This window comes from Lytechinus pictus, chromosome 5, assembly GCF_037042905.1.
Source record: "Lytechinus pictus isolate F3 Inbred chromosome 5, Lp3.0, whole genome shotgun sequence".
NCBI lineage: Eukaryota > Metazoa > Echinodermata > Echinoidea > Temnopleuroida > Toxopneustidae > Lytechinus > Lytechinus pictus.
The window spans coordinates 26,199,542-26,212,852 of record NC_087249.1 but is presented as its reverse complement, the minus strand read 5'-3'; the positions used below and the strand labels follow the sequence as shown (position 1 = coordinate 26,212,852).

The following is a 13,311-nucleotide window of genomic DNA, read 5'->3' as shown; positions in this document are numbered from 1 at the left end:
TTTATCATGCATGGTTGAAAGAGAAAATAATCAATCTTATTCTTGTCCATTGTCATGACTGTCAACAGTTGGGGTATGTTTGGCTTCAATCATGGAGAAGTGAGTTTCCCTGGTTTAGCTCAGCAGACAAATATCAATAGCTTAATATGAGGAGGATCCCATGCTGAGCTACCAGTCGGAGCTCACAACTTGTGTGTCAAATAATTGTCAGAGGAACATCATAATGATAACTCAATCATCTTCACTCCTTGTATATTTCTTAATTCTTTGTGAGTCATGAATGGATGATAGATAGGTTGAAATATGACTTTAAGTGCCTTTATCAAAACAGGGAAGCATGGAGGTTTAAAGTGTTAAGAAGAAACACATATTGGCGCACATAGATATACATGTAAACTTGTATGTTAAATGTGGTATGATATTAGTTGACATTACAGAAAAGTTTTAAATGATGATAAAGTATGAGGATGTTTTTTTGTGCATTCATTAGTGGTGTTTTAAAGTAACACAAAAGTGACATTAAAGGTTACTATATTGTTATACACTATGATGTTATTGATATAACAATAATCATGCAGATTGTATTCGTTATTGGCAAACATATAACTGTTGATAATCAATGGGTGTCGATCGGGGGGGGGGGGGGTGAATGGGGGATACATCCCCCAAATTTCAGATGGGGGGGGGGGGGGGAGTAGCCTGTACAATCATCCCCCAATATTTCGACGGCATAAAAGAAACAGAAAAAACGATGAATTTATCAAAATACATAAAATCAATAGGAATTGACAACACAGAAATACAAAAAGAAAAAAGAAAAACAAAATTCGTTCCCCTAATCAGTTAATCCTAAGTGTTTTTATAAAGTTGATAAGTCTGGTTTGACAACAGTTAATGCACTCATCTGCATTTTGATAAGTGAACTTGCCGATATTCATATGTTTAGGCCCTCTCTCATTTCGATGGTGCATAAAAGCAAAATTGTTTTAATAAAAAAAAATGCATTTTATATGTCATTATTAATTTAGCAGAAGTTTCACAGGTCGGGAATATAGCTTCGTCATTTATGAATAACATAATTTTTCCCTTTGCTCATTACACACTTGCCTTGTATATGTTTGAAACTTTGAAATGAACATGCGGATTGAAGGGTAACAAAGAAATTTTCCAAAATCGTAAATTACGCAGCCTCAAATTTTAGGCGATCCGTTATAATTTGAGCTTACACTATAACCTTTTCCAAGAAAATAGATTTGACTTCTATATAAACCATTTGAAAAGTTTGAAGTTTGATGGTACTACTATTTTGTTTTTGCCATGTTAACAATTATGTCAGAATCTGACACGAGATTTAAAAAAATCATGTAGATATCTCAAAGAAATGTCATTTTTACCTTACACAGAACTGTATTTTCATGTTTCTACCTTATTATGATTATGTTGTTTTAGGCGTTACTTATGCTATTCCGTATTCAATTAGGCATACTTTCATTTTTCTGTCAATGTTTTGAGTTCTTTTTCTTGAAATAAGATAGGCCTACTTGGAAACTTGAAACTTGTTGTGTGTTACAATATTTGGTAATTGAATAGTGAAAGTGGACGACAATATTATGGCCTAGAAGGTGATTTTAGTATGCTCTAAAATGCGATTTTCGCATGTCAATTTCTTGAAAAGCCCCTACTGTGGGAGGGGGATACCCCCTCCGATTCTCCCCGCTCGGTCGCTTCGCTCCCTCGCCAAGACTCAGATATCAATAACCCCCAATCACCACAAGAAATCGACACCTATGATATAATCAATCATTCGTTTCTGTATTTCTCTTCAGATTTTAAAGGCGCAAGGTCCGTTCTCGGTTTTCTTCTTCCTTACAACTACCATGTTTGGCGCGTTTTATCTCATCAATCTCATGCTTGCCGTCGTCTCCATGGCTTATACAGAGGAAATGGAGAACCAAGGGAAGGTAAGCTAACATTCTCTTCCTAAAATCACAATATAATAAGATGATTTAACATTGATATTTTGTATTCTAGGGTACAGCTGGCTATGTGGGACTGATCGAGGTGCGACGTAGCCTAAGTAGCGCTCGCGCTCTGGCACTCACACATACGGCCACGCACACAGAACAATTTTGACGTAGAATTGTTCTCTCTTATTGAGCATTTCATGGATCAGCACTAGATAGGACACTCGAAGAATCCCAAATAATTTTGAAATCACTATGATCTTCGATTATTTTCATACGCAATGACTAAAGAGAACAATCCTTTCCTGTATAGTTGCGGGTATAGTTGACTTTGATTTGTCAAAAGTCACATGTTGTGTACCATAGCTGTAATTGGCTCTTTTTTGAAATATTCCAGGAGAAGGCCAAAAAGGCGAAGGAGAAGAAAGACAAAGTTATGGAGTTGGACGCAGCAAAACTGAAAAAGCTAGCCGCAAAGAAGAAAAAGAAAAAGAAGAAACAATCAGAACTGGACGGGCAGGAGAGTCAGCAAGGAAGTCAGGTGCCAATGCTGACCAACGGTCAAGAGAACGCTGGGTATACAGGGGAAGGGTCTACGGCTGGAAAGTCAGATACCGTACGACTACAAGATGATTCTATAAGTGACGTCGGGTCAAAGGCATCGGAAGTAAGTGATCGAAATGACATGACTCGGGTGTGTGCGTGTGTAGCGTATTAGCTAGCCAGGGTGCATGGATGTGAGTATACGGTACTTTGTATGTGGGTGCGATGACGGGGGTGTGTGTGTATGAGGCAGGATAAGGGTGGGTGTAGTTCGACGAACGAGAGGGTGTGTGTATGTGTGTGTGTGTGTGTGAGAGAGAGAGAGAGAGAGGGGGGGGGGGGGATGAGGGTGCATGACATGCGTGAGTATCTATTTTTTGTGTGTTTTTTTAAACAGACATGTATCAATTAGATAAGGATTATTTACGTCTTGCACCGACCTTTAACCTCATCAGATGTGACCAGTGCTCGAACATCGATTAATTTAGTCGATTAGTTTAAATTGATTAGTTTGAATTAGATTTTACTGAGTAACGAAAGTAAACAGAAAATTAATTATATAATGCTTCACATCGGTGAAAACTAAAAAAACAAACAAAACGATAACAGGCTTCGGTCCGTTGACTCCCCATGGTCTGCTGACTCGGACGTCATCAATCTAGTAGTTTGAATTCCCTTTCAATTGATGCAACAACATTACGTCATTGGTCTTTTGATTTTAACATTGATCGATATATTATGGCCTTGTTATGGCGACCTTGTGCTTGGGGACTGGACCCAGACAAGAACTTGTGGGTCTATTGACCTGTGAAGTGGGGTTAAGGTCTCGATCGACTATTGCGGTCGACCGACTATTGCGGTCACTAGCACTGGGAAATGCAGAGTCAAATTATTTGGCTATACAGGGGGGGGGGGTGGATGGTGGGTGGATGGGGTCGCTTCAGTACCAGTTCTGCCCAAGTACCCGGATAAAAATTAAGTTGAATAATCATTTCAACAGGGGAAGGTATGAATGGTTGTTGTAAGGAACATTATAATGTTAATAGAAAAGTAACCAGACGGAGGTCTGTTGAACATTTTGGGTAGTTGACATGTTGTCAGAGTGGAATCTCAAGACACAATAAAGATAATCAGAGGCTGTACCGAGGGGTCGCTTCAGTACCAGTTCTGCCCAAGTACCCGGATAAAAATTAAGTTGAATAATCATTTCAACAGGGGAAGGTATGAATGGTTGTTGTAAGGAACATTATAATGTTAATAGAAAAGTAACCAGACGGAGGTCTGTTGAACATTTTGGGTAGTTGACATGTTGTCAGAGTGGAATCTCAAGACACAATAAAGATAATCAGAGGCTGTACCGAGGGGTCGCTTCAGTACCAGTTCTGCCCAAGTACCCGGATAAAAATTAAGTTGAATAATCATTTCAACAGGGGAAGGTATGAATGGTTGTTGTAAGGAACATTATAATGTTAATAGAAAAGTAACCAGACGGAGGTCTGTTGAACATTTTGGGTAGTTGACATGTTGTCAGAGTGGAATCTCAAGACACAATAAAGATAATCAGAGGCTGTACCTTCCCCGAGGGTTTGTGAGCCTTTGTCTGAACCCCCCCCCCTATGTGCTGAACATACATCTTTTGTCATTCGTATGGATTTTCTTCCATGCACTTTAATCGTGAAAAGGTGCTGATGGATTCTGCCATTCCTATGCATTCTGTTGTTACAATACAGTAACGACAAATCGAAAATGACGTAAATAGGATACGTTTCCATGAAATTAAGATTTGCAGTTGAGGTAACAAAATTTAAATATATATTTTTGTGATTTCTTGATTTTCCCCATGAAGAAATTTGCCTTAAAAGCTCTCCTTTCAACATACACTGTAAGTGATTTTCTTTTGGATGTTTTCATACTGTGTGTAATATGATTCATTCCACATGAGGGTAGTCTTGGTCGAACTAATGAAACTTTAATCTCTAAATATATTATATTGGCTGAGATTATGGAGAAACTAATATCATGTTATTGGCATCTGAAAAGGATTATTCTGAAATCCCTTACGTGTACAAAACTTACAGAATACAGCATGATATCTTATACTTTCACGAAAAACCCAGTGAAACAGAAAACTCCTATCAAAAACCCATTAAAGAGATTTATAACAATTTCCAAAAATTCATCAAAATCTATTGGAATTGATTGGTAGTAAAAATTTGAATATGAATGTTTTAATCTGATTCCATTGTGTGAAATTATGTGCTAATTTTAATTTCGCTAACCAGCTTAAATCAAAGGTACAGCAATTATTCAAAGAGTTTTTTTTTATCAACTTGGCTAATATATGTACATTCTGAATAAAGAAATACCGTTAAACGAAACATTGATTTCGAAAAACAAACACTAATCACTTAAAACAACGATGGATGACTTAAAATGAAAATGTAATAATCAATAGTTTATATAATATATTGTATTATATCATATAATTCATACGATTTACCCTTGGGGTGTGGGCAATTCTAATAATCTGAAATATCAACTATGATCATATTTAGGAACTTTGATTCCTCACAATTTCATTGATGTCGTTGGTTTATCATTGTTATAATATTACATTTTTATATATCAATAACATTTAGTCGAGCATTATTTAAATGTTTAAGTAAGTGGAAAGGAACATTACAAATGAGCGACTTTTCATATTATAGCAGCTTGGCTGCTCATGCGCCATTCCGCTGGGAAGCAACCATCCAGATCGATATGCTGCATGGTCACCCTATTGTATTTAAACAATAGAAGAATAGGCAACAATACCCTCACTTCGACTCCATGGGGTAGATTCTTCCAAAGAGAGAAAGTGGAACGATGATATTATACAATGGGCCATACGTCGAGGATGGCACTTGTGTTGTCATCCATTGCAGGGCTTCATTCAATTATTCACCTCCTTCACAATAACTGCTCCATATTTTGAGCATTGACTGATTTCTATGGTTGTTTTGTACAGAGACCAAACGGAGAGGGCGCTATCGATGCTGACCAAGGGACAGAAATGAACGATGGGATGACGGACATTAACGATTCCATGACGGAGAATATAGACAGTGTGTCAGGCGCAGGAAGCAAGCTGGACTCCGAGAGTCATGCCAAGCAATCAACCGCTGAAGGTGATGATGAAGACGATGAAGCGCCGAGTAAGTATCTGAAAAGAAACAATTATCACTGCAGAATTCAATCAATGTTCATTCCAGTCATTAATCCCTAATATCCAGCATCACAAACTAGTACCACCTACGTACGCTTACCTTTTTTTTGGAAATTAAAAGAAAAATCGATCATTTGTACAATCAGAGTATCCAAATTAAATGAAGAGAGTTCTAATATTAGAAATACTTTATTTTTTCGTATTTCTAGTCCCATTCAACGAAGATGACCCCGATAACCAAAAGGACCATCCATGCTGTGATTACAAATGCTGCTGCGGGTGTTGCCGGCGGAATTTCATCTGCACCGTTCCTCACTATCGCCGTTGGCGGAAGGTGCAGTACTTGGCCAGTTGGGTGGTCCTTGATCCTCTGATGGACCTCTTCATCACCCTTTGCATCCTAGGTAATACCGCCTTCCTGATGATGGACCATGAAGAGATCGATGCCTACCTCGCTTACATCTCAGAAGAGGGTAACAAGGTAAGATGGCAGCCATCTTGGTCTTCGTGGAGATTTGTAAAGGAATACCATGTGCGGGAGATTGGGTTTTGTTCTTAAAAATACGCTGGTTAGTGTTGAGCTGTAGAGGGAATAATCTGTATATGTGTGCCGGATGGTGGTTGATAGAGTCATGACGAAAACAAAAGTAAAATTAACTCATTTTTTTATTCTCCTATTCTCTTGACATATGATTAATATTTTATAATTTATTTGAACATGATCGGATGTCAGTAATTGAAAACAAAATCTTATAATTCCTTCTCTTCTCCTCAGGTCTTCACTTACATATTCACTATCGAGTGCGCACTGAAACTGATAGCTTTGGATAAGAAGTTCTTCAAAAATCCATGGAATGTTTTTGACCTATTTGTCGTCTGTGTGAGTCTTATTGAATTTGGTCTGGCTAATGTCGAAGGTCTTTCCGTTCTAAGGAGTTTTCGATTGGTAAGTCTAACTGATTATCTTCTGAAAATGAAATAAGTCTATCGTAAATGGTGTTTGCATTTGTTGTTGTCTTTGCAGTCTAAATATTGTCACGTTCCCGGAATTATTAACATTCCAAAATTTTACCGTTTTTTCATACAGCTGCGAGTTCTCAAGCTCGCTCAATCGTGGACAACAATGCGGACCCTCCTATCTATCATCGCGTCGGCAATCTCTGCCATCGGTAACGTGATGATCGTCCTTCTGATTGTCATGTTCATCTTCGCCGTCATTGGAATGCAGATCCTTGGAGGTAGCTACACGCCAGAGAACTTCGGTGTGGCCACCTTAGAGGAAGTGCCTCCATGGCACTTCCGGGACTTCCATCATTCCATCATGCTGATCTTCAGAATCCTATGTGGAGAGTGGATCGAGCCCCTGTATGACTGCATGAACGTGGCCAACAAACCATTTTGCATCATCCTCTTTATCGGGACTCTTATCGTGGGGAACATCATGGTAATCATCCCATACACGATTCTACAATAACTCATGTCCGTTGTTATGTCAACAGCGAAATAAAATTAATTTTGATTATTTCCAACAACGATTTCCTAGGCTTTTTGTTAAAACCCCTTCTTTTTTGTCTACTATTTTAAAGGTACATTATTCTTGAAACTGTAAAGAGACCAACGACGACGGTGATTCTTAAAAAAATTCATACATTTAAGTAGTCGTATTTGGTCAATTAAATAAGGAATCGTCAAGACTGTATTTAGAATTCCGATAAACTGAATTTCTGGTAATTCAAGATCAGTTTATATCGTAAAGTAGTGAGATAAAATGAAATAGCAATCATGAAGACGTATCCAAATTTTAATTTCCTCTTACAGATGTTGAATCTCTTCTTGGCCTTGTTGCTCAACTCTTTTGCCTCGGACTCCCTTCAGAACAAGAAAGAGGCCGAAGAATCCAAGTTGATTATAGCCTTTCGAAAGATAGGCCGCTTCTTGAAGTACTTGGTGCGGCCATGCCTTTGCTGCAAGAAATACAGGAACAAAAACAAGATCGGGGACAGCACGGAGAATTTGAAGGTCCTTGGTAATGGAACGACGAAGAACGGCATTCTCCCGATCGAGAATGGCCATGGCGGAAAGACCACAATCCACGAGTTCATCGTGGTCGAGGATGTGGGTAAAGACGAAGATAAGATTTCAACCATCGACATAGACAACAGCTCGCAAACAGGTAGGTTAAAGATATCATTGATATTGATAGCACTGCAAAGGCTGTGATAAATGTCAATATCATCAGTAAGGGAAGTTGTGAATCACTGATCTCTTGAGAGTAATCCTCTTCTGTTATCTACATTATACAGTTACTCCTTACAAATAGAAAACAAAAAGAAGATTGAAGTTGAAATAACTTATTTTCCAAGCACATTCAAATTAGTATTTACCGATCACTAATCACCATTTAAGAATGGCTTGTTTGTACCGGACTCTTGATGACATTTGATGATGGACTTGATCCCTTAATGTTCCACGATAAGATATAGGTTAAATTGATATCATTCTCGAGCTTGGCTATGCATCAAATGTGTTGATCAACCAAATAGAAGAGTTTCGGATAGTATGAACATCGTTTGGGAATACAGCAATATCATATCTCACACACAATTAAAGAAAAAACTAATTCAGTTGAAAAAAAATTGTATCTATCAATTACTTTCTCCCTTTTAAAAAAATTTAGTTATCAGACGCAGAAATCAACTAACAACAAACGGGTTCCACCTGCATCCTGCCTTAGCTGCATCTAATGGAAACCTACCCCTCATGTATACCAATGGAGGCAGTCATAACGGCAGTGCAGTCAGTCTCAGATCGGTAGGTTCTCAAAAAATGTAGTGGCAAGTGGCGTAGTAATTTTATATTTAAGGCAAGGAGGGTGGGGTCTGACCAATTTTTGAAATGAAAAAAAGGCGAAAAAATTGTATTTTACGGTAGCAAATTGACATAATGACACAGATATCGCGTAAGGGCAATGCTTTAATGCAGAATATAACCAAGTAAAGAAATGACAGAAAGGGTCACAGAAGTAATAGATATCGTACATATTCTACTTTCATATCTACTTTAGATAGCTTCATTTTGGTTTGATTAGGAAGTATATCATTTTTATTTGCGTTGGAATATATGGAACTTCTCTGTCATTTAGGGGCACACTAACAGGTTCATGTGACATCATATTTAGGTACCATTCTCGATGAATTCAGAATAATTTCTTTCTAAAGCTTATTATTATGTTCTCACTTTCTTTGTCATGATAATTTTCATCCTCATAAACTCTGGCTCATATTCCACTTTTTATGCCTATTATTTGTTTCACCAGCTTCCAAATCGTCCACACGTGGCATTTGTCACACCCGCCCCTGTCCCTGCCATCCTGCCTCCACCAAGAGTACCTCCTTCTCTCCGCCTTGACCCCCCGGACGCTCACGAGAACGACTCCTTGTCGAACGACGCTGGCGACTGCCCACTCGTTGTCAGTACCAATGCTGAGACGGGGGAGATCGAACCTCCACGCTCAGTCGCTCCCACACCAATTCCAGGTCGATCTGTCAGTCATGCAAGTCTCGCGAGCATCGCAAGCAGGAGAGATACTGCTGTGGTTGTCAACACAACTGCCACTATCGAGGAACCTATCCTAGAGGACCCTGTCAAGGACTGCCTGCCAGGGATGTGCACGAGATTCTACGCCAAGAAATGTTCGTGCATCCCATGTTGTCTTGATCCTAACGAGAACGACTGGGCATACCGGTTTAGACGGTATCGGGAAATTATGTTCACGGTTTGCGAGCACAAAGTCTTTGAGACTTTTATCATCATTGTCATATTCGGAAGCAGTTTCACCTTGGTAAGGTTTCTCCCTTTGATCATTCCTATTTTCTCCTTATCCTCCAAATCAACTTCAAGTCTATCGATATATCATCTGCTTCATAACGTCATCCTGTGCTATGGTTTTCCCCATTTTTCTTTATCCCATATTCCTCATTCTCGTCACATCTTCCTAATTATCTTTTTTGTTAAATTCATATTGATTTTTACTTTAATTACCATCTGCTGATCCGTGAGAATACTTCTCGAATTGTTCAGTACATGTATTATGACCATGTAATGATGAACGTTTTTCCCGATTTTATTAAACTATTTGCAACACAGTGAACACGCTAATACAGAATGTCACAAAACACACACATTAATTGGTTTTAAATTCTTCAATTTTTCACTTCAGATTTTTGAAGACATCTACCTAGATCAGCATCCAAGACGTCAGGAGATCCTTAAGGTCCTCAACTATGTGTTCTTTGGCATATTTGTTGTTGAAATGTTGATCAAATGGAGTGGCTACGGGTTCGTCAAATACTTCACAAGTTTCTGGTGCTGGCTAGACTTTGCTATTGTTCTTGTAAGTATGAATTAGGATATTTTAATTTTTTCTTTGCAGATGTTTCCAGGGGTTCGTTCTGCAGGATGGGTGGCGAATTGAGTCCTGTTGTCTGACAATGGTGACGTATAAAGTCACACGTAATAAGATTATCATTAGCACAGCCAATGTTGAAAGTATATCACCAAAGGATATCTGCAAACTGTTTTTTGTAGAATATAACGATAAAACAACTACAAATATGATTTTTTTATTATTTTTTTGACACAATTTATTTTCGATTTATCAATATTTTGTGAGGTCGATAAACGAAATACATCCACCATTTTTTTTCCTTCATAAGGTCGGTCTACTTAGCATCTTGGGTGATGTTATTGGGCTAACAAACTTTGCTGCATTTAGGGCTCTTAGGACCCTTCGAGCGCTCAGGCCTCTAAGGGCCATCTCCCGATGGGAAGGCATGAAGGTACGTACAGATGGCTTTATTGCTTAAAATAATTATTGAGAGACACTACTTGATATTATCATGATTCGGCTCTATTTACAAAAAACAGCAAAAAACTTATGTTTAATAGTTTATATTCATTTACGTTTGATGACTAGTGTATCTGTCTTGTAAAAAAACCAAAAAACATTGTCCTTAAAGTTTCTTGATACGATCTACTTAGCAAATGTAATCTTCTAATCTTCATTACCAGGCTCGTTGCTAAAATAATTCAAATGTTTAAATATTAAAAACCATTGGGATAACCATAAAGATGATAAAATGTCGATTAGTTCTGTGAAGACGTGACGACGACAACGACAAGTATTGTAATGAGCGATGATGATTATGATGATGAGGACAACATAGACTATGTCGACTACGACGATAATTAATGGACAATAATCTTAACTGTAATGCGGTTGACGGTGGAGAAGCATTCAATATCCTTAAAACCTATTACCTTTTTGTAGATTGTGGTCAATGCTGTAGTCCATGCCATTCCGTCGATAGCCAACGTCCTGCTCGTGTGTGCCATGATCTGGCTCATCTTCTCCATCATGGGTGTCCTATTCTTCAAGGGGCTCTTTGATCGTTGCGTTGATGAGGATGGCGAGCGATTGCTCCACTTCATCGTCAACAACAAATCAGAGTGCCTGGCCAAGAATTACTCGTGGGAGACACCGCCTATCAACTTCAATAACGTTGGGTTAGGCTACGTGGCTCTCTTTCAAGTGGTGAGTATTAGAAGGAAAAGAAGATGATAAATAAAAGAGTGGGCGTTGCCCCCAACCTCCTCAATATTTTGTAATACATTTCTAAGGAAGAGTTTATTTAGATATCGATAGCAAGGAAAAGGTTAGGAAATTAAAATATACACACTAAAAGAAAACCATCACCACTACCGGAATAATTGTGATAAGAGCAAAGTAAAAGGATACGTACAATGAATTAAATACAAAATTATCCCATTTCATAGCGTTTTTAGATAAAATAAGCTTTACTTGTATCGCGAAAAATGTTCAACGTTTGAATAACTTTTTTTTTTCTCCTCTTTGTGATTCCTCTTTCCTCTCTTCTGTCCTTCTGTTTCTGTCTGTCTTTTTATCTCTATGATTTTTTTCTCAACCAGACAACGTTCGAGGGCTGGATGGAGGCTATGTCTGCTGCTGTAGATTCAAGGGGAAAACGTGAGGTAATCTATCCCGTTCCATTATGTAATTTCCAAAATTAAATACAGATAAGTGTTCTCACCATTAATTTCTTAAACTTCTCAAGCTGCTATCCTGCACCCCTTCGGCATTGTTTACGTTTGATGATTATTGTTTCTGTACTGAAATAACGTAGTTCATCTTCGTCAACATTCCTTTCAGGATCTTAGGTCTGTACCCCAGGCGTCTCCGTCGTGAAGATGGAGGGGGGGGGCAAAATGGAACGGGAGAAAAGTACAAAAAAGCCAGTGATATACCTCATAATCATAACACCATTATCTTATGTTCAATTTTTTTTCAATATTGCATATCGAAATATCCCCCAGCGCCATCTTCGACCATATTCTTAATTTGAAACGTTTCCATTATTTCCATCCTTCAGGATGATCTTCAGCCCATCAAGGATAACCGGTTCTATTACTACATCTACTTTGTCATTCTCATTGTCTTCGGATCATTCTTTCTTCTCAATCTTTTCATCGGAGTCATCATCGATAATTTCAACACCCTAAAACGCAAGGTATGTCAATCGAAAAGCAATTGTCAATAGCAACAAATATTTGGGTTAATAGGCGATTATGTTCATTGAGCCAAAATCGAAGATGATGCCGTTCGCCGATTGTTTTGAAGTTCATCGATGAAATCACATCGATTTCTAAATTGGTTATTGTTATGAAAATGATATATGCCAACTTTTATCATGTCAATTTGATGAGTCATCTCAATTTTTTTCAAGTATCAATTTCGTCACAAGTGAAGGAGAGGTGGTAGCTGTCATGGGCCTGGCATTTCAGTTTCTGTCCTTTTTGCCTAACTAAGTTAAATCACCGTTTTATTCAAAACAATATATTTTGATTTTACACATTTCTTTCTGACAGTACGAAGGAGATAGTTCAATGGATATGTTCCTAACCACAAGTCAGAAGCAGTACTACCAGACCATGAGACGAATGGGAGTCAAGAAACCTACTAAGCAGATCAAACAGCCAACGGTAAGGTTTATACTTCTTGTCAAGACAGTGTAAAGGTCAATAGGTGTTTATAGTTCAAAGGTGAAGTGGCTTTGCTTGGTTTTGAGGCTTTCTACACAGTGGGTGATGGGATTTGATGTGACTTGGATTTGGTCTTGGATGTAAATAGGAATCACTCTTTTTTTGTGAATGTATGGTTATATGTCCGAGAATCGAAGGGTCATTTTATGATTAGCTTTTGGATAGAATTAAGCCCTGGGTCTAAAACAAATAGCTTTTGCATGACTGAATGAGGTGTACAACTGAATGAGGGTCTTATTATTCGGCGAACTTTATTTGTATCTAATAAATTTATTGATTTATGTTTGATTATTGCTATCTTTATTATTACTTGTTATTTTTGTTTGTATTTATTTATCTATTAATTTTTTTTGGGGGGAACAATGCAAGTTTTTCAATGGGAAGGTTGTAAAATGTTTTTTATTACTTGTTATTTTTGTTTGTATTTATTTATCTATTAATTTTTTTTTTTGGGGGGTAACAATGCAAGTTTTTCAATGG

General features: G+C 38.0%; 1 protein-coding gene across 1 annotated transcript in view; it reads left to right on the top strand.

The window, feature by feature from the left end:
• Window positions 1–13,311, top strand: part of LOC129262208 (sodium channel protein 1 brain-like) — a 31,342-nt gene that overhangs the window by 12,931 nt on the left and 5,100 nt on the right. Inside the window, exons 11-26 of the mRNA XM_054900289.2 lie at window positions 1,827–1,961; window positions 2,362–2,631; window positions 4,354–4,389; window positions 5,515–5,701; window positions 5,922–6,193; window positions 6,488–6,658; window positions 6,800–7,156; window positions 7,531–7,885; window positions 8,390–8,523; window positions 9,029–9,553; window positions 9,932–10,105; window positions 10,428–10,550; window positions 11,042–11,305; window positions 11,701–11,763; window positions 12,162–12,299; window positions 12,658–12,771. Of these exons, the coding sequence (XP_054756264.2) occupies window positions 1,827–1,961; window positions 2,362–2,631; window positions 4,354–4,389; window positions 5,515–5,701; window positions 5,922–6,193; window positions 6,488–6,658; window positions 6,800–7,156; window positions 7,531–7,885; window positions 8,390–8,523; window positions 9,029–9,553; window positions 9,932–10,105; window positions 10,428–10,550; window positions 11,042–11,305; window positions 11,701–11,763; window positions 12,162–12,299; window positions 12,658–12,771 (3,318 nt within the window). The remainder of the gene's footprint in view (window positions 1–1,826; window positions 1,962–2,361; window positions 2,632–4,353; window positions 4,390–5,514; window positions 5,702–5,921; window positions 6,194–6,487; window positions 6,659–6,799; window positions 7,157–7,530; window positions 7,886–8,389; window positions 8,524–9,028; window positions 9,554–9,931; window positions 10,106–10,427; window positions 10,551–11,041; window positions 11,306–11,700; window positions 11,764–12,161; window positions 12,300–12,657; window positions 12,772–13,311) is intronic.